The following is a 27,375-nucleotide window of genomic DNA, read 5'->3' as shown; positions in this document are numbered from 1 at the left end:
CAATGAATTAAACATTTAAGGAACTGATAATAATAATTAAAGTGCCTTAAGAATGTATCTATTATTTACTACTATAAAGTACTATTATTATATTATTTTTTTTATAATGCTAATGCAAAAGACCAAACAAAATGAACCACATTTTTACATACTAAACATCAACAGATTAAATATTACTCTGAGTAAAAGAACTTAAATATAGTAAATTGTATTTAATTCACTAGTAACCAGCGTTGCCATCTCGACATATTTTTAAGCAGATCTACATATTTAAAGCATTTAGTGCAAAACCTACATTTGCAAACCTTCTTAGTTTTCTATATAATTTCGTCCCAGAATCTACATTTTTTTTTATCAAGATTATTCAAATTTGCAAAATAACATATCTCATTGACTTCTTCTTGCGGTGCCTCTCAAACTAGTGAAGGTCTGCTATCAGCTTTCTAAATACCTCACGGTTTTTGGATAGGCGAAATAGTTCAGCTGCGATTACTATCCCGGTCCACTCTCGAATGTTTTGCAGCCAAGATTTTCTTCTTCTCCCTAGTCTCCTTTTCCCTACGATTTTGCCAATTATAATGAGCTGGAGAAGTTCATAACGTGGATGCCATAGAATTCTTCATTCATCTTTATAATATTATAATAGATTTTAATGTATTTTTTGTTTTAAATGGTAGTGTTTGATGTTTAAAATTATTTACCTAAAATTATTGTTTGTTGCAATAAATGAAAATGTTAAATTGTTAATGCGATTTTGGAGATACTTTATCTGTTTCCTATAATCTTACACCACTTTTTGCGTCACCATCTTTTGAAACAGAAAAAACACTATGTAATGTGTTTATAGTACATAGTGTTTTTTCACAATAACTCTAAGAAATATCTACAAAGTGGTTTCTTAGCCATTCTCATGATGTAAATAGAGAGTTAAACCTGAAAACCAAGGAGTATAATAACCTATATAGGAAACCTATGTGCTGAAAACCTTAAATAATAACTTTATGTGCATATCATCAACACAAATCACGTTCCGTGACGTCATTCTAATTTTATCGATAATTTAAATAATAAAAAAAAATATTTCAAACACTAATAACATTGTTTATATTTTTTAATATGTTAAAACGAAGTGATAAGTCATTTAAAATAAAAATGTGCTATTTCCTATTTTGTTATCTAGCTTATGTGTTTTTTAAATTCGAGCTGGTATCACTGCTAGCAACACAGTCTGATTCGAAAATATGTCTTTGACATTTTGGCATTCCGTCAACGGCGTCAACCAATATTTCATTTCGTTCGATTTCTTTCATTTCGTTGCGCGCCTGTCAGGCGGTGCGCATCATAGCACTGTGATGGCTCTTTTTATCACTTTTGTGTATTTATCAACCTTATGATATTTATATCCTAAATAAAATCTTGATAGTCTAATTTAATTTTAGTTTGTAATAAATGCGTTTAACTAAAATGGCTAATCAAACCCAGAAAATAGTGTACAAGCTGGTGCTTACTGGAGGTGAGTAATTTTCAGTCGACTGTATTTTACTGAAATTAAAAATTATTATAATAAAGATTCTGTTTCAAGAGTCTATATATATTCGTATGTGACGTTGTTCAATTATTGAGTTGTATAATTTGTTTAATTCTTGAAAGGCCTGATGTATAAAATATTTAACACTACACGTGGGGAGTTGGCACAGTTTTCATTCATTCCACATTTTATTTTTTTAACCTATCCAGGACCTTGTGGCGGCAAAACTACCGGACAATCTCGTCTTAGCACATTCTTCGAAAACTTAGGATGGAAGGTAATATAATTTTATTTGTTTGAGTATTTTTAAAGCTCAAGTAAGTATCAGAGTTGCGCCGCCGTATTTTCGTGGTTGTATTTGTCTTGTATTATGTTAATAAGAAAATTATCTTTGTCCTCGTAATGATATCGCAGTATGAACATGCATGTAAAACTTTATGAAGAAAAGTACAAAATATGTGCTTTTGGCTGTAAATTCTTGGTGACTTGTGCAAATTTAAAATTTTCTAGTCACAAAAAATGTTTGTCAAAACCCTCCATTATTATGTTTCAAAACTTGTATTTTTGTTACAAAATATAGATAAAAGATGTGTGTTGTTTGTGGTTATGGTTTCTCCTTGTGGAGATCCAGTAAGACATCGTTCCACATTGTATTTATTTCCAGGTGTTCCGGGTGCCGGAAACGGCTACCGTCCTCTTAAGGTACGAAGTGAAAATCTTCACTGTTGAAAAAATTACACATTTAATTCATAAACTTGAAATCTGTATCTTTATAAAATATTGTTATATTGTGAAAAGTTGTAAGAATTTGTAAAGTTTACTCTTATAATTTAAATTTAAACCTTCTATTTATAAGCATCTCAAATATAATAATGTATCTATTTGGCTCTGCCTTATAAGAATATCTTCAATGTGAAATATAATTGGAAATACTTTGTAAAATTTAATAATAGAGATAAAAAGAAACTGCATTGTAAACAAAAACTCAATAATATTTATTTACAATGTAATACGAGATTAATAGATAAAATCTTTTACAAAATAAATCAACTTTGTTATTATATACTGAAAATGCAATTATTTGTTTCTATTTTTTTACAGTGGTGGAGTGAAGTTTGCAGATCTCAGCCCAGATGAAGGTCAGTAAATTATAATTATTTTATATATAATATGCAACTTTCAAATATATTGCAATTTATTAAAATATGACAAGACCTCAAATAAACAGCCAGTGGTTAAGCGTCAGTGGTCAGTTAGCAACACATATGCTACATACATCACATTCATATGATGGAATGGAACAGGTAGACTTTGATGAGTCCTGCTGCAAATGACTGTTTGCTGTCATGTCTTTTAAAGCTCCAGTAAACTTTACCAATGCATTATCAAATTCAAATCTCATTTATTCAAAATTGATTCATATAGAATACTTTTTGAAAGTCAACAAACTACCAACTACCAAAATCATGATTATATAACATTATTTTAATTTACAAATTATATTTATATATTTTTGTAATAATATTCATTAAATTTATCCAATTTAAAAATATGCAAGCACATAACAAAATGAGAAATTATATTGTGGAAATAACTTTACATTCAAATAATATATGGTAATGGTACCTTTTCATAGTCAATTGTAATCAAAACTCATCCTGGCTATATTTTTTTTCTATGACCCACTACTGGTAGAACATAGTCCACCATAGTCAAAAGCAGATGGATAGACATCTGTTTCATAATTTTATGAATGTATAGTATAGTATGTACAGAAAATTTCAGTCTCGCATAATTTTCATTATCTTCATTGCTATAACGCATGTACAACACACAATAATAACGTCATAAATCCATATTTTTTTATATTATAAAATTTATGACATTTTGCAACACAATAGACTATTTAAAGAACTGTCAATTATGCGAACTTCAAATATCGTAATACAATCGTTATTATACCACAAAATCCCCCTTTACACGGTAAATGTCTCAGTATCTCGTATCCACGATCCATTAGATCAATGTTTCTATGGATCGAGAACGTAGATCAATGACTTTCATCAACGCCAGACATGTGACGATAGTTCATAGATACGTTCCTCAGAATGTTTATACACGGCTCGGCGTACCAAGACCAAATCAAAGGATTCTTGTTATTGTGTTTTAAGAATAGATTTTGCTTATTTACCCTACGTATCTACTTTAACTGTAACCTTGACCATCGTTATTGATTTTTTTAAATAAAAAAATGCATTGCCTTGACAAATGATGTTACCGGCTTTCCCAAGTTCTCGCTCTATTTATTTTTTCGAGTATTTCTTGCATACGTTTTTCTCTGTTAAAACTACTTGACTTTATTACGTGGGCAATCTTATAATGACTTAATGTAGGTAGCTATGTACTATGTAATAATTATACGCAATTACAATTTATAATACTTAATTGATATTTTAGTACTGCATAGAGTAATTCATTTGAGCATTTCATATATCTTCATTATACATTTGAAATATTATTACAGTGGATCCGCGTGCTGAAGTCATAAGTTCATTTAGTCTTTACCGTTGGCATCATCATCATCATCAAATGTAATCGGTTAATAATATATATTTTAAATTATTTTTTAAAGTTTTAAGCCTTTGTATCGTCTGTTTCCATATTATAGTCATCTCCGAAGAGCTCTGAAGCGATTTTCAACTGCTGTAAAAACGTGTAGGCGCTTTTAAGTGTGGGCAACCACCTATATCGATGACTTTCCATCCATGTTGCCATCGTGTTCCTCTGAGTTTTTGGGCGCTTCTGTAACCGCGGTAGTTACGTAGTCGTATAAATAGTGATATTCGGTGAATTTTGAAGTAAAATAGTTATTTCGAGTCTAAGGCGGCGGAAGAAAAACGCTGCGTGATTTCTCACCGTAGGCTCAATGCGATACATATGCTATACACAAAGCATTCATGAGTCCTGTCCTGAATTTTGCAAATAAAATTAGAAAAGATAATAGGCAGAAAACTAGTTCGTCCAAATGTTCCAAAACCCGCCCATAAATGACGCCTTAATACGTAAGGTAGGTCAACATAGCAATGATTGCCAAGAAATGTTTCTTCAGCAACGTGTTCATTTTATGATTGGTTGCGCTTGGCATCTTTCTTGTTATTTAATAGCTGTATCTGCAAATCCTCTTGCAGCTGTATTGTAAGCAATTATGTTTCACGTAAAAGCAAGATCTTGTTTTCATGGACGAAATAACACTCCAGTTACAGCCAGTTTCAGCATAAACACATTACTCAAGTCGTTATATTAAGATTCCTTTCCAAGTTTAAGGGACATAGTGCAGAAATGCTGATCTGCTTTATCACTTTGAGCAAGACGCAATTAGCTTGTTTATAAATAATTTATCGAAAATGGTATTCGGGTTTCAGAAGAAAACATCGCTATTAATTTTGCATTACACTTCAGTTGTTTTACTCTACGATTATTTGATTTTATAATATGCGTTTGCTATTTCATTAGAAGTAATAGCATACCTTTCATGGAATAATTTTAACCTTGCCTTGACTTCGAATCGAATACAATAAGACTTTAATGGTCGACCTGATTTTTCGATACCCAAGCTCTTATTATAGGATGCTTTATTTGAAACCGTTCTTTACGTAAGTCGTTCATTGATAAACAATGAATTTAAATATATTTGTAGTGAATATAATATTTTTGTTTTCTAATTACATAACATAACCATTATCATTATCGTGAGTACTTATTCATACTGTTGTAACCGCAAGTACCATTAGGTATAAACGCCTATTAAACGCAAGTATTTATATACGGTTAACAGCAATTTGCATGCCTTTCTACGTACATTCTGGGACTGGGATTCTGACCACTGCTCATCGTTATGCACAAGTTCTAATACAGTGACTGTCTGATTTCATCTATCGTGCTCTGCTTTGTTTTGCGTTCCGCCTATTACAGTTGCGTGTTTAACGATATTATAATTAGGTATTCTGTTTATAAATACGAAACTTCTGTAATTGTCTCCGTCACTTTATACTTTCCGAGCGGATCTACTGAGATTTATGTTTCTGCAAAACATACATAAAATCGCAACATAATTTTTTAATGAAATTCTTATTATACAATCACTGTTTTGTGTGATTAATTCTTACGTTTTTATGCATTTTACGTAATATAGATTAGATAACCTTACGACCAAAGTAACAAAAAAATAAAACTTCTATTCCTGTAATGTTTATCGTTATGATGACATGTAATTTTTAAAATTGTACGTAATTATCTAACGAGTAGAATACGTTCTCGAACTTGTAAGAAGGAGCATAGAATTGGATTGAAGTAGAGAAGGTAGTAGGAACAGTAGAAAAAGCGTTACATTCCATAATGATACTTCTTTGCTAATTTCCATTCCATAATTGTACTGTAAATATTTTAACATGAAAGTGTTGACAAATTTACGAATAAACATCTCTCATTCATCCATCCCCTCAATATATTTATTACACTCGCACTCGTTTGTAACACACTTTGTCATCGCTCAAGATGTGACTGCTAAGACTTGCCAAGTCATAATAAGGGTTTAAAGTCTTAATGAGAATCCGTTGATGAGGAGCATTAAAGCTTCATACATTCACATGTAGTATGTACGATGTACGTAAATAAAATATTAAAACTTAGGGACTCGGATGCTACATGTCACGTGTCCCGTTTATTTTTGACTCCTGAAAGTTTGGCGTACGCACGTGCCTAACGAATTGATAACGGTCACGTGTGATTAATTTATTTCCTTTATTTTTTCCACTCTTCCTTTATCTTTTATTCTTTTTTGTCTATATGTCTATAGATTTTCAGTTTCGTACATACCTACATTTAATATGCTGTTATTGAGGTCAGATGTATCAAATCAGCATGATTATAAAATACAATGTAATAATCTAATAACACATGGAGTTATAATTATCCATAGATAATTCAGTAAACCTATTGTTATTCCTAATGGAAAATTACATGTGATTACTTGATTAGAATAAAATTTTATTTTATTTACAGAATTCCCTTTTAATAAAGGTTTACAGACATATATCTTAATATGGAAGATATTTAATATTTTAAGAAAAGCCTATGATTTGATTTTTTCGGAAACAAGTTCGATAATTAAAAGGAATGAACGTATCACGGGTCCCGTTAAGTAATATGCTGTCCGAGCATATAATCTCATAAAAATAGAAATGCATGATTAGCATCGGCTAGTGGAGGGTCTTACGGGGCTTCATGGAATTATGGATATGCACGTGATTGCTTGACGTATACACTTCACGGTCACGTTCATGGTCGAAGTGGAAATTAATAAAAAGTAAATTACGGGTTTTAAGAGCGATTGTAGAAACTTTCCAATTTCGATTATAAAATGCATAATTGGCATGGAATTATGTGCAACACGTGACTTCACGGTCACGTTCATGGTCCTACTGAAAATAAATTTAAAAAATGCGACTTTACGTACACAAACATTGACGGACGTTAAGAGCTATCGTAAACTTTGATGATCGTAGTTTGTTAGACTGGACTGCACGTGATAATAAATAGAGTAACATATTAACAGGGTTTTCAATGTATACACTGTGTGTTCAATTTACTATCCGCTACAATGTTGTTGATTTCGCTATGTAAGATTTAATTTTCTATTACTTAAAGTACTAGTTTTGTATGAAACTTTACATAATTTACAGTTTAATTCATCTTTCCCAAATTCTGTCTTCGCCTGTCATTGCATATATCCACAATATATTGTAATCAATAAAGCATTGTTGGATGAATCAATCAGCGATGAAAATTACAGGCTACCGTATGTTGAAGTTTGTTATTTATTGTTTGTGTTCATTGGAAGTTGTATGGAACGGGACTGAATGCATATTCCTCTAACCGCATTTGTTTGCATTTCATTAACAACCGCATGACGCCGGTCATACTCGACTGAACTGCGTACAACTCGATTACGTCGCTGTGCCATCCGATTCGGCTAGTCTCGTCATTTCAATTTGAATCTCACGAGCAAATGACGTCTACATCCGCTGAAAACAGGATTGTATCGTTAAAAGCCTCACGCACACATTAGTTCTCATTCTCACGTAGAACGTACGTAAACACACCGCTGCCTATGTAAATATGTAGGTATATCGTTCATCGTCCTCAAAATAGTCTCGGGTATTGTGACGTCAATTCGATCTAACCAGTGTATTACAGTTTATTTTTCAAACACCTTGTACCACTTAGAAAACATAGCTTGTATATTTAATTAGCGATATCGATTTTTATCTGAAATTGGTTTCAGACCTGATAGACCTTAATTCTTTATTATAAATAGAATGATAACGGAAAGCTTAGCTCGACTAATGTTAATGATTAAATAATAACTTATGTTATTTAAATTGCTCCTAATTGTATGTCGTTTCGTTGCGAAATATCAATTTCATAGGGCGACCTCGCGCTCGTTTACCTTTAGACGTTTTCATGAGTCGTTTGTTCGAATATAGATCACGTAATGTTTCTCAATGTTATTATGAAAATAAACAGGGGAGGTGGGGTAATATTTTTGTCGGTATTAATTATGGCAGGTATATTATATTGTAGTGTTATCATCGATAAGTTTCTCCGAAGATCTATGTCAGGCGAATTGTAAACGATGCACCGTCGCGGTCCTGGCGCAAGTGAGCGAAACTGACAACGGTGAGTTCGAACCAAACGAGCGTAGTTTGAGCTAAACGATCACGTCTTTGTTACCACTGTACTTGGCTAAATTGTGTGATCCCTTCAAAACTGTCGTCAATTTCTGCTCGCTCATTAGGTGTACTGGCGTTTATTTTCTATCATTAGATCATCTATCGCTGAGAATTTTGTCATAACCAGTCCTCAAACAATTTTCCTTATTATACCGATTCTGAAGTAGTTTCGTATTTGTCATACGTCGGGAAAATCCCTAAGGCAGCTATTCGCCACTTGCATCTCGCCCATTCGTAATAGAGGCTTAACTTTATCTTTTCCTCTTGATAGTGCATCTTTTATATTTATTTTACCCAAACTTATTTTACAATGACGTCAACACTCATTACAAGCAACGTCAATTATGATACGATGCCAACTCTGATTTGTTAATTATGTATTTCGTCAGGCTCGTATCTGTGTGTTGTATTGTGTTGGTAATCGAAGAATCGATTTCATAGCCAGCTTTACTACCTACAGAAGGTAGACTGTTTTATGTTTATGTTCTATGTTATCGATTTTGTCGCTGTATCTACACGAACTGTGACGAACATAAACATAATGTAGTTTGTTGTTATTGTTACATAAACGTATAATAAATCTGAGTAATCCCTGATATAGTATTAATTAACATGAATTATACCAGGTGTTAGCAATCCTGAAGTTTTGTAAATATAAATGGAGGAGTTGTTAAGAACATCACTATTTGGAATAGACTAGGCATAAATTAATTTGATTATAAATTACTGTACGCAATTTGTCCCCAATGAACAAGGATAAAGTAAAACTCCCTTATTGCACGAACATTTACAATATGTATTGCGCCGTTGGAACTCAGACACGCGATGGGAAATAAGTATAGATGGCAACAACTTCCTCGACTTATTAATTCAAATTATTTTATACTTGTTACCGTGTGCTACCGTACTTGTGTAGAGTTTAAAAGATCTTGGTTTTTATTTCATTTATACTTGCTTACTCCAGGTATATCTGACACTCGAATACCTTTATATATCTGTCTAGTAAACAAGCTTCCTTATTGCATATTATTTTAACAATTACGAATGTGTCTTACTATATTTTGTACATGTTTATAAAATGTAAGTAGCAATCTATTGTTTTGAAATTAATACCGTTATCTTACCTCTCTTACCTATGATTATATTCACAACATCAAAACATATTTGTTATAATTATCTGTCCGTTCAAGTTATCATTAAAACAGCTACGTAAGAAGCCTAATAGGTTATATTTAATTAATGATAGTTAATGTATTGAAGCGATGACCCCCTTTTATAGAAGTAGACTTCAGAGTGTATCTGTAAACTTTTGTAGGAAAATTGGGAAAGGTCAATTTTTCAACCTATCTAAGTGTCCGTACTAATTTGTTATGTCTACTTCGTACAATCTATACCTAATCAATGCCTAATTATATAATGTACCTACTTCTTGAATATTATGATAACTATAATATGTCATCAACCCAAAACGTATTTGATCCACTAAACGTGACACGGGGCTGATAATATGGAGATAAGTTGACCCGGCACTTGCTTTCCAAATAGTAAACTGGATGTATCCAGTTAAGTACATATTGTATAATAATTTCGTCTTTACTATACGATATCACACAAATTATGCATACAATAATAAACGGATAAGGGGCTAATTTTTGCGACGTCATAGTAACAAGGCATGCTTAGATGTACCTACTTCGTATTTATGATTTCGAAGATATTTGTTATCAAATACAAAAAAACGTTTATAAATGTTATTTTACGAACGCGTTAGAAATATTGCAACTACTTTTAGCTACTTCACGGAAAAGTATATAATGCTGGAGATAAAACTACGAATTGGTTCAGGAACAATATAATCATACGCATCATAATAATATGAAAAGTTATAATTGTTATAAACATAGAATGTGAAATACTAGGTGTTCTTTTCAGCCAAAAAAAATGAAGTTATTATTACACTTCTTGAAGACTATACTTTATGATTATATTTCTTATATTGTAATCAGCCTCTAAACAATATAGAGTTAATTGGAGTAGACCTAGTTTTAAAGTTTGCTTTTATTTACACAATTGCCGTTGGAACATTAGTATATGAAGATACATGAATTATTGAGTTTATTCTGTGTAATAAAGATATTGAGTACGTTTCTAGATATCAAATACTTACCGTGTATACCTATAAGCTAAATGTGCGCATTTAAAGCACTCATAAAGAAAAGGTTTAAAAGGGTTTACAAAGATATAATTGAGTATTATGTAAGCACATAATTTCAATCGTAACGATCGATGCACTTACGATAGTGGATTGTAATACGAATACGAAGCGAGGCAGACCTTTGATAAGTTACATGTAATGGCTTAGTTCTGACCCAATAAGTTCATATAGTGCGTGCCACCGATATTGACGTCACGCTAATTAAATTATTGCCTGTCGCAACGCCGATGACACTGAAGCTACAACTTGTCAAGTTCACGGCTAATATCAGTTACTACGTTCTTTATAACTACCATGTATTATACTTAATATAATAATAATAGCTGAAAATGTTTGTTTGAAAGGGCAAATTTCTGGGAGATTATGCGAAATAGATCATGTCTCGTTGAATTTATTGAAGAATTTTTTATGCTATACTTTATAAACACTCTTAATTGAAAACGGGGATCCAGTTTAACCATGTATAATATAATATATTTCTAGTACATTCGGGATTTTTATGCAAGGTTAACTTGCAAAACCGCGTATCACAGTAATATCTATATGGTTACATAATGCAGTACTTTACATGAACGTCGTATGTCTAATAATAATAAGTGGTAACTAAAGCCTGGACACGTTCATAATAAATATATAACAACAATTCTAGAAAATGAAAAATAGGTTAAAAAATCTATAAGTTTATATAGTACCTATGGTTGGTTCCGTATATAAGTTTTTTGACTTTAACATTGTTTTGATTTCCCGTGTCTCGGATGTCTGGGGTATTGTCCTTGTCGTACCATGGACATAAAAACGAGTATACAAACACTGAAACATAGAATATAAATCTACATTCATTATTTAGAATTCTGCTTAGAATCAATTCCATAACCCTCTTTGTGTCGTGCCAGTAAGGTGACCGCTGCGCCTTGTATTGACGGGTTTCAGTTCAAATGACTAAGCGCTGACACCATCTCACCATACATCATCATAGAATAATTATCATATTATTATGGATGATAACATCTTTTCCGTCATCAGTAACATGTGAGTTAGTTTAGCTACTGCTGTATGCGAGGCGTAAAGCGAAATGCCTGAGTTTTTTTTTGTAGTTCGCAAAAATTGACATACCTATAAATACAAAATCACGTGGACCGTCTTGACGAAATTCTACTGTCACTCTAGATCTTCATTTGTTTGCGGTGCTATTCGACCCGATTCTGTCGGATTTGATGAAATATCTTGCCCCGCTCGAGTGGTGTTTAAACATCTGTAATACGGAGCGTGTGCGGCTCGGGAACAAATTTGCCAAGCTTCTGTCACAATTAGGATTTCAATCCATTAATGTCCTACTGCTGGGCACTGGAAGAGCTCAAGAATAAACTATCGCGCTGGTTCAGATCCGGTCCAAAGCTTCCATAGGGTTTAACCATTTTAGCCAGTTATAACTATGGAAATCCTCATTAAAATATGTTTCTAATGGACACCGATCTAAGGAATGACCGCATTAATGTAAGCAGCTTAACTTTGCAGGTTATTGAAATTATTTAGTGTCAAAAAGCTATGAACGATTCCAACGTTTAATAAATAATATGCGGTAAAAGATTTACGGTCGTAAAACGGAAATAAACGAAACTGTACCACTAAAAGTAATAAAAGAAACAAAAAATAAAGGGTTCCGTATTCCGTTTTTATATAGGTGCTAAAGGTGCTCCCTTATCACTCCTGAGATGTAAACAAATCTACATACTTTAAAATGTTACAGACCTTTATAAGCTTGTACATCCGATAAACATTACCCTCTTTTTGGGCCATCGATCGTTGATAATGAACGATGTTTGAACTGGACATGATGGCAACTTGATCAACACTCAACATGTATTAGTTTTCAATCGGTTGTATTTTAACAGTGGTCTTAGTGCGTAATTGAAGTGAGGTTAGTACCTTTTATGAAAAAAAATCACGAATATAACTTACGTAAATTCCATGATGTTAACTCAATAGTTAACTAAACAACATCACATGCTAAGGTAGACTTCATAATCACCGAAAGGTAGGTCAACGATACTACCAATTACTTTTGATAATACATTACATTTCTCTGAAAAGTTCTGTTAGCTTGTAGTTTAATTACACGTAAATGTATATAATGTAATTAATTGTCGTGATAAAATTTTGTAATGTGGGTGATAAAAATTCTTGACTTCGGTACTATAGCAATTCGTTACTTAGACAATAGTCAATAGGAATGTTTTTTTCAGTTATTTTACTATTCATGATTAATCAAGTTTCGCAATGTCTGTTGAGTTTTAAGTTTTTTTACTTGTCCTCTCGTAGTAGCTATATTATGTAATCAGGCAAGTTTATTTTAACCATATATGCATTTCCAGTGGTACGGAAATATTGCACATTCATCAAAATTATTATTACAGACTAATCTTACTATTCTTGATGATCTACTTACCTACCCGATGCTTCAATCATTTGATTATAAACATATCGGGACATTGGGATCATCATAATTATGTGACGTACTGTCGATAATAATATAGGTACATGTACAGGGTGTACTGTTTTGAACTTTTTTGTGACGTAGAACGAATAAATTGAATGTTAAAAAAATATGTTAAAGACGATTTTCTGATTAGAGTAAAATTAAGCAAAACCTTATTGATTGTGGATAATTGTAATTCTTTCCGTTTACCTGGAATTATTATATCTAATCATTAAAATACTACGTATAAAACATTACCAATTACATAAAAGCGTAACGAATTGATAAGAGAATATGCAAAATAGATTGTGTTAGGTATTAAGTAGTCTACATTGACGTCATAAAGAAAGATCGTGTTTCATAATAGATGGAGTACATTTAGGATTTATGATATATATCTGCAAGTTTGTGTTTACAAATTTAGAATAGACAGACATAACTCGAGTGTTATGCTCAAATTAAATGTTTGCTCTTATTTGATATCTCCGTTATTGACAGCAGGTATATGAAATTCTACTCCCGTGATGCAGCCGACGCTTCCTAGTTTAGTCTACCTGATGCTAAATGGTTTTTAAACCCATGAAATACCTGAGAATCTTAAGACGCTTGTATGTTTAACCCACCCGTCACTACAAAAAAATTTAATCGCATTAAAAAATTGTAATTCAATCGGAACGAATTGATTTTTTCTACGTCTTGGTAAGAAAAAAGTTTGAATTGTAATTTCCATTGTTACCTTAACCTGCAAAATACAAATTATTCAGCACAGGAAAAAGTTACCTGCATTAAGCGTCTTCGTATACAAAAAGTGTCTTTTCTATTTGTTTATAAAGAACTCATTAATTTTGTCTCCTTGTGGAACCCTAAGCCATTCAACGACTAGTCGACGCGAAGATTGTAAAAGATTTTTTATTATTACAGCAATTTTATTGGCCAGTCCCGTAAATCGCTGCGATTAAACTTCAGTCAGTGTCTCGTAAATTGTTCTTGCAGCTGACGATTTCAGTCACGGACCGGTCTCACAATATTATTACATAATATACGCATTTTTAGCTCCACTGGTCTATATTCATGAAAACAAATATATAAAATTAAGATTCCGGTATGTTATTTTAAAAACAGTCCGCTTCAAGATTATCCGCTTATTTTCTCAAAATTAAAACTAAATATTTGTGGTTCTTAAATTTAGTATTGAACTGTTTTCGACGTTAGTTTAACGCGAAGCCAGATTGAAAAGGAGAAAATATAGGGATGCAAACGGGTGAAACCATACGGGGAAACTTGTATCATATGATGTTGCTCTTTTTCCGCGTTCCTTGTCTATTTTCATTTATTTATATAATTCGCATGTGCGTCGTGACGTTCTTTCAGTTAAATATCGTTTGCTCTTTAAAAATATAGTTATTTTAACGCACCGAGTTCAGGCGACAGGAGTTCATTGGCAGATGCTGAAAATAAAACGTAACGAGACAATCATGGCCGCTCAGCTCGTCGGCTTGTCGGCACGGAACGGCCTAGTCGAGCTACATACAGATGTATATTAATATATAATATAAATATTTATATAGCGCCAGTAAATTACCAGGTAGGTACCTTATCTGACATTAAGTCTAACAGTAGTTCTTGGATATTGCTCGCATAAGTCGTCCGATATTTTACAATTTTAAAATATACTGTCGAACAGGACAGGAATGTATGTTGTTACTGATGTAAGACTTAAAGAAGAAGAAGTCAACATTTTATTACACGAATATTGACACTAATAGAATCTTATCTTGCACGTGTGATGGCGAGCATTTTATAGGTTCCTCTCATATTTTTTCTAAAAAGTATATTATGAATAATATGAGCTCTATAAATTTATTATTTAGAATCTCAGTTATCTCAAAAATTACAACATAAAAATATCTATCATAACGTACGTTCTTGAGTTATTCACCTTCATCTTTCTTTTTGTTGTGGCATACAAGTTACAGCGTTGAAACAACAGAAGCAAACTATGTAACGAAATGTTATGTGAGCAGCTTACTGTGATATCTCATGACAATGACAATAGTGTGTGTCGGGGTCTTTACATTGCAATTTAAAACAACTTGGTATCATTGTGTTACGAGTCAGAAAATGGTGTTGTCTTACAGAAACAGGATATATCTGGAAATGCAAATATGTATATTGCTGACCACCGATCATTGTTCACAGCCAAAGTACAATTGTCAGATATGATGTTAACTTACCAATACTGGAAATATTCAGAATGAAATGACAATTGATATGTTGCGTAAATTAATTACAAGAAAAAATACCTCACTGCTTCGGATCGTCGTATTAATTGGTCATATTATCAAGATCAAGTATCCAGACTCGGGTCTGCCTCAAAGTCGTAACAATCTTGATGTTATTTAATGAACAAGTAATGCTTGGTATGAGCACATTATCGAATTGCTGACGATCTAATATCTCGAAGCCATTTGAAAAAGTCATTAGCGAAAGTTTAGCAACAATACGACACTATAAAAGGTCATTAGTATTTTGTGTCAATGACGTTAGCATCTTCCGGCGGCAAGTTGTCTAATTAGCGTCACACACCTCCCGGTCCTACCACGTGCAAACATTATCACGGGGTTCGCAAATTTGGCGTGTATTTAGGTATTCACCCGTTCCAAGACCGAATAAATATCACGATAACCGGACTATTTAAAGTAGGACACATTAATATTATAATAGTATTATTAGTAGCCAACATGTAGCCAAATTGTTAGTATTACTTTGATAACAAACGTGTATTCTATTTCTAAAAGTTGAAACTCGGCCTTCCAATTCAAATCTAAACGTTTTAAGATTTAAATCTCACGCACATCTGATTTTTCATTTTTGTGCGTGTTACAAATGAATTGTCACATGTTTTAACGGTGAAGGAAAACATTTTAAGAAAACTGCATAATATGAAAGAGATCTTAAAAAATGTTTTCAGTCTACCTATTCGCACTTAGTGCGATGGATTATTACTTCATCCGCATTCTGACAGGGAGACACGTGCCCAGCAGTGGAACAATAAATAGGTCGATGATGATGATACAGACGTCAAGTACAATAAATATTGTAATGCTGATAAGTATTCGTCGGTCTTCCGGGCTTTTGTAACAAAATGATTGCACTTAAATAGCACTCAGTAGGTATAGTTTAAGTTCAATTGATGATGTTAACTGCGTTGTGAGTAATCACGTAAATTGCATTGTCCATTATGTTGTGACCGCTGCCTATTCCCGGCGGACGGAAATGTTAATGAATTGAAATTCACGTAACCACTGTTTGCGTTAAATGTCATTCGCTTATCTGCTTAATTGGTTTTATAATTATATGATTGATATTAAAATTTTATAGCACTTGTGCAAATTAAATTCGTTATTTTTATGTAACGTATAAAGATAATGGAGACAAGACACAAGTCAATATTATAAAAAAATATCGTTAATTGTGGAGCAGTCGTTTGGCTTAATTCTTAGTCCGTTCTTAATCCGTTCAGGTTCTTTCAGGCCTTTTTTTATTTTATAATGACATATGACTGCAACGATGTGTTCAGATTGGTCCGAGCGTCGTTGTACAATGTGACGTTATTTTCTATTATATATTGTATTACTTTACCTGTATAAGTTATAATAAAATACAACACCGTTAAATTTTGACGTTCTAATTTGATATAAATCGATTTTCTCATTAACTAAACAGTTCATATATGTTATGTAACAAATCGCCTTCGTGTGTTTGTACAAAAAATACAAATAATTCTACTTCGTTGTAAATTTATTATTGAGATACTAAAATTAAAATATCTCTTATATTTTCTGCGTATGAGTATGAATCATTTGTGACACCGATTCTGACGCATATTGCATCAAAAAAAGCATTCGTTTTTGTTTGGATAAACAAACAAGGAAACAGTTAATGTTAATTGCTATCTGTTTGTTAACTTTGGCAAAGAATCGAATGTTTTTCACATCAACGTCAACTCTCAAAGACAGGCGGAGTTTTCAAAGACATCTATATCTTTATGACAGCTGTCCGCTGCGAACTTTTGACGTCGTCACAAAGCGTATTTTAATACCTACAGACTTTAGACCTTTCTACATGCTAATATTCATAATAATACATGAACATTTATTTTGACATAAGGCATATCCAAATGACTGTAATAACGCGAATAGTTCGAAAAACACACTAGTTCAACGCCCATCATGTACATTGTACATACATACATTTAGTATGCATGTCGGTGTAATGAGTATTCTATTCAGTTTTAACGAACACCCAAAACAGAAGAAAATCTACCAAAGAGCAAATTCCCTTCAAAAACTATTTTATCGTTTTTGTTTCTGCAGATGTTTTAGATTCTAATTAACACTGCTTCTATACCTATAATGTACACTTATAGATTCATGCGATAGTTCCATAGTGTTATGCAATAATGAATGTATACAAATCCGTTAATAGCATTGTCCAAACAAACATCTCCGTTTTCAAGTCGTTCGCTATGTGTTTGCGAAAATCCGACACTCTATAAAACAGCGTAAACTTTTGCTTTAGTTAGCGTTACGTACATATATTTTTTGCAATTCTATCCACACCTAAAGCGTGTCTTACGTTTCACGACCTTACAAACGTTTGGACTTGCCTTCATGTGTTTAGTTACTTTCAAATACTGCTTATAAAATTGTGTGCGATCAATTTATTTTCGTCAGCTACTTTTCTCTTAGAAGAAAGCAATAAAACGAGTTCTCGACCTTTGAATTTTAGATGTTCTTCGTTCCTTTAACAGCGCTACTGACCCGCCTTAATGGGCATACATAACGTCAATGCTTTTGGCTGGAGTTCAAGTAAACAAATGTTAGGTATTGTTTTAGAAAATAACCATGCTATAGTATGCTGTACGATCCATGACTCCCTAGTCACATTTATTGCCATGTGAATACTAACGCGCCACGATAAATACTTCATAACTTGTTTATTATAAAATAAAATTTAAGTAATGCAATCATAGGCAGACATAAGGTATTGCTATTTTCTAAACGCCTCCATGGTTATGCTATTTTGCTTTCTTATCTGTACGTTTTAATGTGTATGGTGCTGAACCGATTTAGTAGGGTACGCTAGGAATGAAAGCTAGTTTTTGCATTGATAATCTTGTGAAAATAAATAATGTTTAAAATCTTTTAGCTATTTGGGCTGTAGGGCGTGAAAAAGACATACGTTCAAGAAACATTATTCTCTGCAGTCCGGTAAAATGTATAAATGTATGAAGAGTTCCACTATCTGTCTCTTGGCATTATGATCAGATCAATACAATGTTATCGAATTATATTACGTGAACTACAAACATTTGGAAAACTTTCAAACCTATGTGACTATTAAAACTAGGTTAAATTGGATTTCTAGATTTTCATATATAGTTCCTAGATTTACATACTCGTAGACAAGTGAAGCTAATTAGGACGTGTTAAAAATAAATCCCTACGTGCTAAGAGGCACGCTGAGCTGCGAATGGAAGTAATACGGAGTTATATATTGTGTAATTTCTAATACTAATTAATGATCACCTCAACGGTGAAGCAGCATTAGAAACGTCTTCCTGATGTGAAATGTAGCAATCTACTCTTGGCTACCGTGGTGCAAACAAATGCCTTCACATTCTCATTCTAAGAGGATTGCCGTGCCCATCAGTGAGCAAAACTGGGTTGAGCATGTTAATAAAACTTAATTCTTGAGGTCCTAGTTAACGATGTAAAGAATATAATAATATTAGGCCATATTATAAGTATCAATTGTAATTGTTACAGCGATGAAGTTCCAAGAGAACCTCCTGAAAACGATGATTCAGATCGAGAACACCTTCTTCGAACTCGGGAGGACTTGCCAGAGGAACTGCCTCATCATATGCGACAGGGGAGCCATGGATGCTAGTGCATGTAAGTAACATATTTATGTGTTTTATTGGTTTTGTCGACGAACGATGACGAACTTTATACAAAATATGTTGAAACTTTCATACTTAATTATGTTTTACGAGTTGTTGTAATCTTTATTACATTTTTGTTCAAAACTTGTTTTTATATTTCAATAAGCTATCTATTGTTAGTATTAGTAAGTACATCAAGTTTAAAGTTATTCATTGTACTACGATTTGAGTTACCTCAAATCTCCCTATGTAGATTTATTACTTTCGTGGGGTTTTCCATTGAAGTACTGCTAGTCTATTATGAGACAAAGCCATTATTATCTTGGATTTATGATTATAGCCGCTGTACTGTCAGGGCTTAATAACATTTTTATTGTTGTCGTAAAATCTTATTCTATTAAAGTATCTTTTATATAGAAAGCAACTAAACATTAGGTAACTGTGTAACTTGAATCTTTTTTATATAGACTTCAATCAAGTTGATCCTATAACGAAAATGTCTTTTACTATTTTTACAATCAACTATATTACGATGTGTGTATATAAAATGTATTCATAATTTTCAAAATTTAATACGATGAAAACGAGGCTGTTCAGTTATGTGGATGTTGATGCATGCAGGACGCATTTTATTGACAATGACGTTGCAAACATGCATCAGCTTATAACAAGTAAGAAGGCTTTAGATAGGAGGATGCTTCAGGAACGACGGAACCGTATATTTTTATCATTTGCAATCAAAGATACGTAATCAGATTGGCAGTCACGTTACTATATGTTTCATAACAATGCGACAAACAGGTGATATAACTTTATATGTATAGTTATGTTTGTCAGTACTAAGCTACTAAGGTAATTAAATCAGATATCCTTCGATAATGATCTTGATGAATAGAGTGCACCGTTTTAAAGGGGTGATAATTGGTAACAAATGGATTTTTAAGTGCCACAGTATGTGACTATGTTCAATATAATATGTATGTTGTAGTGTATGACTTGTCACAGATTTTTTCAATTCCATTTAACTTACGTACTAGGTTATTTACCTATATGTACCTATATTTACCTATATAAACATATTAAAAGTGCTATTTCATTCAAGTAAAGTAGTAGATATTTCTGGCATAGTGGATTGTTTTTTGGTAACAAAATATGTTTGTTAATATTTTTCAAAGATAACTTTTAATTACCTATAATTTCATTTTTAACAATATTTAAGTTTGTTATAATTATGTTATAATAAGTTTGTTCAAATTACGTACAATGGCTGTCGACCAATCAATGTTGACAGATATCTCTAATTTTAGACTTGTTTCAATTGTTTATGATTGATGGTGATCGTGCGAACATTTTTATTGTTTGTGCTAAATATATTTAATTATTTAATGACTGTAGGTAATTTTTTTCTAGAATGTCTTAATTGTTTGTTAGGATAATGTTGGATTTAAATTGCAATGGGTATTTGTACAGCTAGGTAATTTGACTTCGGCTACTGGCGTCAGTTAGCTAATTATTAGCAACGTTAGGTGTAATATTTTCAGAACAGTAGGTAAAGCTACTTTTAAAAAATCAACTCCTGAGCGGTGAAATGGTTTTGGAGATTCACGTATAAAAGTTGGTTTATAGTTTAAAATAATTACAAATAAATACAATCGTTTTTATAAAAAAAATCGCACAGAGACATATGGAGTATGTTATAAAAAGTTAAACACGAAAAATGTTCATGAAACCATGGGGTTACATGAACGTTTCGTATGGACGAAGTCGCGGATGCAGCTAGTACCTTATTTATAACGGATTCTGAAAAAAATACATTCCTAATACCTGACTTTATATCTTACTTGGAATACCCGTTATCAGGTAATCATAATGTGTTAAATCGCGGTGAATTGGCATCACGTCGAAAAGCATAACCAATCGTTATCATTAGTCTATGCAATTTTCCTAAATGTCTGCTGCTGGGAAACGTTTGCCAAAATATAAGTACAGTCCTATTACAATATCGGTTTTACTTTTATTTAGTATTTGTAAGTCATTATAATCACTTATTACAATCCATTGTATTTTTTTAAATTTAACTACATTAGGTAGGTCCTTGAAATGTAGTAGGTACATATATTAATACTACTCGAAGTCTTACATAAGCGCACGTGATTTTTATCTTTTAAACACTAAAAATAAAATCACATTGGCCAAACAAAACATCAATGGTTGATTCAATTAATAAGAACGAGTTCAGTCTTAGAAAACTTCGTAAATAACAAGTTTCAAGCAAAATTGATTTGAATTTACATTGCCAACTAGAAATGAAGCTATATTTATAGGAATCAATTAGCAATATTAGCATTCTTTATCGATACGTATTATAGACATGTCACATATTTCGGCTGCTACCCTTTTAATGCTCCATTATTGGGCACGTGTCTTTCTCCAATCGGGGGCCTGAAGCATACTCTAACGCTCTACTAAAACAGGTTTATAGACAGACATAAATCCTAAAGTAATAGAAGTAGATGAGTTGTTGTTATTGATTACACGTAATACATGGGGTAACACTCATGTTTTTATAAAAAAACAAATATGTATACTTACAAACATGCTCCAAGCTTCTTTAATTTAAGTTAATTTAATTGCAGCATAATTATATAAATTTTGACTAAAAACATAACCATCGTACTCAAATTCTCCTAAACATAACGATGTAATAGTTTCACAGAGTTTTATAAACGTGTAAATATCTATTTACAGTTATATCAAAGGAGAAGTGGGAGGCGATGCTGAACGCTAACAACTGGAACAGCGTGGAGCTGCGCGACAACAGATACAACCACATCGTGCACATGGTCTCGGCGGCTAATGGCGCCGAGGACTTCTACTCCACGGAGGTGAGTTTTATTCGTAGTTATAAGTTATAACATTGAATTTCTCGGAACAATATGCCACAATAATGATAACAAACATATATATGTGGTTGAAATTGGTTTTTAGATACCTATTTTTTATTATTATATCGAGCCGTAGACTAAAACTGTTGAACGATGAAGGGCAGATGCACACAATACATATTTACTAAGGCTATGTACTTATGATTTTTATTTTTTTTAATCAGTCATACTTCCTGACGATCCTGATGAGGAGAATGGGATTAAATTATTAAAATCGTGTATTGTCATCGGTTCTTTATAATTGTTAAAAATTTTAAATTAATCAGACCGTTCAAAGTAGATAATAATCGAGTTTAATTCCGATTCCGTTACATAAATACATACAGGTGAAGCGTGGTAATAAGACATACAACTATGACAATTAAATAGATCACAGATACGTTATTCCCTATTGCACTCAGCGCGGCTTCAGAAAGACCCATATAAATAAATCTTTATTACCATAACTTACAAAAAAATATACATCAATACAATTGATCCTTCTCAGTAGTTTTACCAAATGGCACTCAACCTGTGATGATGTCGTAGATATAGAGATAGATCGTCACGCCCTCGTCGAACCACAAAGGGATGATAAATTATGTATTCGAGCGTGATATGGTACGAAAGCTCGTTTATAACGTGTAACTTGAACTGAAAGAAAACATTTACTTTATTGTTACAACGGCACGCCATCATTCATTATATTTATCAACAAAACAATGTTATGTCCCGTTGTTATATAAATATTAATGTCAAAACGTTATGTTACCAGTGTTGATAGTATAGCAGTAAATATGCAATGTGCACCGGTTTTGTGCAATGATTAATGTTGATATTCTAATCAACTAATGTAAACTATAGCAACTCGACCAGTTAACGTTGATTCTTTGTTAATGGTTGAATAACTACTAGTTACGGAAAAAACGTGCGGTTATAAACGTGACAGCGAGTAAACCAGATTATCATTGTTATTTGTTGGTATTCAGTGTATGGGTATCTTATGTGTACGTAACTCTACGTAGTTAAACATACTTGCCATGAGTCAGTTTTATGATACTTATGGCTGTAAAATAAGTATATAGTTTTATATCGCAGTAAATATGTATAGGCTTTATAATTACTATGAGTATATATATTTTGTGAAGAAAAAGGCTTATAAGTAGAGTTCGTCTTCGTTCATTTTCACCTTACTAATTAGATTAAGTCCTGAGAGTGTGATAAAATCCAAATCGAATTACTACTACTTAGTTACAACTTCTCATTTTAATATATTTTAGTGGAGAATATGAGCGGCTCGAGATAATAGTAGTATTAAAACCGTAACTCGATACCGACATATATCCACCAATAATCATAAATTCCAAAAGCTCAGTTCTGCTTCATTACTTCATGTCTGTATGTTCTGTTTTATATATTATTGATTTTCCGCCAAGGACGGCTAGAAGAGTATTTATTAGGTATTTTGTACGTAAAGTTTTCACGGTCATTTGTTTGCTGTTGTTATATTTATGTAATAAACAGTAATTTATTTTGTCGTATTCTTCATACCACCGTGGACATGTCATAATTATGTTGCATGTTGCATCGTGTGCGAGTTTTCCATTCTCTAATGACATTGATGTATTACTGGCTTACTGCCACATATTGAATCTTATCAATGGATATACAATCAGGTGATTGATATCGCGTTGACATATGGATTAAACTATTTTGTAAATTTTCTAATCTTTCAAAGATAAAATGTTACCCAAATATTGACATGAATCACTTGCCTTTATTTTTATGATATTGTACATAATAGTATTTTGAATCTCAGTGCTGTATTATTTTTTATTTTACATATTACTCCATTTGAACGCATAACAGATTCTCCTCGTATAGAAATGTCTACAGACATGGACCAAACATTATTATGAAGTTTGGAAGAATGTATACATATTATAATACCGTCGATCATAATAACATAGGTACTTATTTATTTAGACCTTGTATCATTTTCATTAATATTAATTCTTAATCGCTGTCGTCAGGATCACGCATGTCGCTCCGAGGGCGTGGAGCTGGCGCGCGAGCTGGACTACAACGCGGCGGCCGCGTGGATCGGGCACCCGTACTTCGACGTGATCGACAACTCCACCGACTTCGACAAGAAGATGAACCGCCTCATCGCGTGCGTGTGCCAGCGCGTCGGCATCGAGACCGGCGACCGCCTCAACGTCAACTCGCGGAAGCGCAAGTTCCTCGTCCGCACCCCCCTCCCCCCCGACACGGAGTTCCCACCGTTTCAAGATTTCGACGTCGTTCACAACTACCTGCAGAGCGACTTCAGGAAAGCTCAAGTCAGGCTCCGCAAGCGGGGCCAGAAAGGCCATTGGTCTTACATCCACACCGTCAGGAAGTTCCATCCGACGAATGGCCAGTCCGTGGAAGTGCGTACGCAGTTGACGCACAGGGACTACTTGAACCAGTTGCCGCAGCGTGACGACGCCCACTTCACCATATTCAAGAAGCGCCGCTGTTTCATCTACAACAACCAGTACTACCAGTTGGACATGTACAGACAACCTACGCATCCCAGGTATTTACTATTTTCAAAATAGTCATGCAAACTAAAAATTTCATTTATTTTAAAATTGTGGTAACTCTATAGAACGTAGGTTAATTATTCTATTTTCTTCTCTGGGAATGAAACAGTATTATCTACTTATTTATTTGCCTTTTTAAGTTAGTACGAAATATTGTATATCTAATATAATATCTGAGTAATATCCATATTTGTCTCGTAATATTATGTGTATAATTAAGACATTTTCTTTCAATTTCTAGGTGTAGGGGTTTGGTCTTGCTGGAAACATATAGCGCAGCCTACGATCAAAATGTGCTCCTGGAATCCTTGCCAAAGTTCCTTACCATAGAGAAAGAGGTGACCGGTGATCCTGCTTACTCAATGTACAACCTATCTTTGAAGGAGGACTGGAAGACCTCAAAAAGGTATTACGCGGGCTCTGAGGCCGACGGTGAGTTAATTGTGATAGATGTTTCATCATTCCCTTATAAAATTTGTGTAGAACACTCATTTCTCAAATTTTATATTCGTCTATCCAAAACAAAGAGTGTTCAACATTTTTGTTAAATGCATCATAGAATACTTAAAAGGAAAGATTTTATTAAACGAATTTTCAAATAAAATGTCTTATGTAAAAACACTTATCTAAATGATTATTTACTTATTTCATATATTACTCCCTTTTATATTGATTAATAATAATCCTTTGTTTTTGGTTTTTCTCTTCTATTTAACTTATTTTATGTGCATGTACTATTCCTCTATTATAACTGGCGTAATTGTGTTATAGTCGTGATCGAACACTATTTTTTGGTTTACGTAGTCGTATCTTGATTGATCCTCATGAACATTGTACTCGTATAACGTCTTGTGTCTAGATGTTGTGTATTAGCCTCACCTTGGATGTTTGCACTGTAGTAGAGCACCCGCTAGTTACCACTTGCTGTAGTAAGTATCAACGCCAACGCTTGGCGTTCTCGAAAATTAAAGTCGACGTAATTTTGCAGATGCGAAGCCTGTCGTTCTGGGACATGCGAGCTCTTTGCTTTCCTCAGATGATACCAGTAGCACGGACTAACATTTTGTATCAAGATGTAAATGTTCAATGTGGACACTAACGTTTTAATCATTACACGCGACTAACACAATTACGCCAGTGTCGTAAAATCATGAAATCGTAGTGCGAGGGGTTAAAGGTTATTTTGTTTCTTTTGATCCATTAGGGCGAGCCAAGTGGTCAATGAATGGTCACTCTGACAAAGCCGTCAATGGTCACGCCAAGATGAACGGTCATGATTCTGGAAAAATGAATGGTCACCTTCCTGAGAAAATGAATAGCCAGACTCCTGATAAAATGAATGGCAACACTTCTGATAAAGTTAATGGCCTTGTCGGTGATAAAATCAATGATCATGGTGTTGGCAAAATGAATGGATACGTCGGCGGCAAAATTAATGGTCATCTTAAAATAAATGGTATCATACCCACCATCAAGGAGGCCATTTTAAATGGTCCTGTTGCTCAGGACTCCGAGTTGGACACTTACAAGAATCATGAAGTGGATCTCAGGTCACCTAAAATTCCCAAGAAAATTGCTGTTAAAATATAAAATCTACTTCGCTATTTATATTTGAGACTTATCAATTTTATGAATTCCACTTTATAATATTGCAATATACACCAAATCGTAAATTATTCATACATACATACTCTAAGATATTAATTAGAGACATCCTTCATATTTAATTCATGCTATTGCCTCCACGTTATTATTAAAAGCAATTGAAATTGTGTACTTTTACATTGTAATGATATTGTATTTATTCACGATTATGTAAATGCCAAATGAAATGATAACTATTTTTATAGTATACCTTAATTGAAACATATTTTTCATAGAAATAATACGCCTATGAAGTACATTTGCAACATGCATCAGAATATTTCATAAATGAATTAAAAAGTTTATTGTTTGTGCCTTTACGCAGTATTGTATATTCGAATACATTTTGTGTCCGATGTAGTACTTAATAGATGCAATAATATAAAGTAAGTATTGTTGCAGTTTAATTATAATGTAATAGTTTTAGATTTATTATTTCTTACAAATAATACCTAAAGTAGTTTTTTTTTTCGATTACCTTTTACATATTTTCGAGTAGACATTGTAAAATTTTAAATGTCTTGATGTCGTGTCGTAACAGTATTGTTCTCATTGACTTTAAGGGGTCCAAATGACGAACTTTTAATAAATGCAACATTGTCACGGAAAAGAAGCTAAAGAATGGTCCCCTAGTGTTTTGTATTAGTGTGGCCTTTTAGATTTTGATGTGCTAAAAAGCTATTGTAAAACTTTATTTGGCGTAGACATTTTTTCATGTAGTATTTGATGTTGTTAAATGTCACATTATTTTCGCAAAGAAAAGTACTTATTATTATGTGTAATTTTAAAATGTAATAACGAAAAGTATTTAAGTCACTATTAGTGTAATTCGTTTTTTGAGAAGAGTGATACATCTATGGACGATTGTTTTGTAGCTATGAGGCTATAGGATCGTTTGGCAAATCTCCACGGTAGCAACGTTAATGGCTGTGCTATAATTTAATTGAACAATTAAGGGCTGTCTCTGCTTGGCAAAATATTGGCAGTAAATACGAACAGATTTATGTCAGTTGCACCCATACATAACATGCAACATATATTATAGGCTATGTAATCTCTTAAGAGATTCGTTTTTGAAATGAAATATACATTGTTTAATGTACTTAGTTTTATATACTTATGCAGTGATTTGTAATTTTTATTGATTTTGTTAATGCCTCATAATGGTGCAACTTGACTTTCAGATGTAATAATCTCAAAATTGCATGTCTGTATATCTACTTACGCATTGTTTCTGAATAAAGAAAACATGCAACTTA

General features: G+C 32.9%; 1 protein-coding gene across 2 annotated transcripts; it reads left to right on the top strand.

The window, feature by feature from the left end:
* Positions 1–1,263: 1,263 nt before the first annotated feature.
* Ttd14 (TRPL translocation defect 14) lies at positions 1,264–27,375 on the top strand. Of its 2 annotated transcripts, XM_073088208.1 has the most exons (9): positions 1,264–1,513; positions 1,738–1,805; positions 2,193–2,230; positions 2,630–2,667; positions 18,842–18,970; positions 21,709–21,845; positions 23,918–24,465; positions 24,714–24,904; positions 25,677–27,375. In XM_073088208.1, exons 1-9 carry the CDS (start codon positions 1,450–1,452, stop codon positions 26,060–26,062), a joined length of 1,599 nt encoding a protein of 532 aa, XP_072944309.1. In that variant the 5' UTR covers positions 1,264–1,449; the 3' UTR covers positions 26,063–27,375. The 2 variants fall into 2 exon arrangements, with proteins under 2 accessions (XP_072944309.1, XP_072944310.1); XM_073088209.1 differs by lacking the exon at positions 2,193–2,230 and having other exon boundaries at positions 1,448–1,513.

The sequence above is a fragment of the Epargyreus clarus genome, unplaced genomic scaffold (assembly GCF_041222505.1).
Source record: "Epargyreus clarus isolate Ecla_fem2 unplaced genomic scaffold, WU_Ecla_fem_2.2 ptg000026l, whole genome shotgun sequence".
NCBI lineage: Eukaryota > Metazoa > Arthropoda > Insecta > Lepidoptera > Hesperiidae > Epargyreus > Epargyreus clarus.
This window is presented reverse-complemented; position numbering and strand designations above follow the sequence as displayed.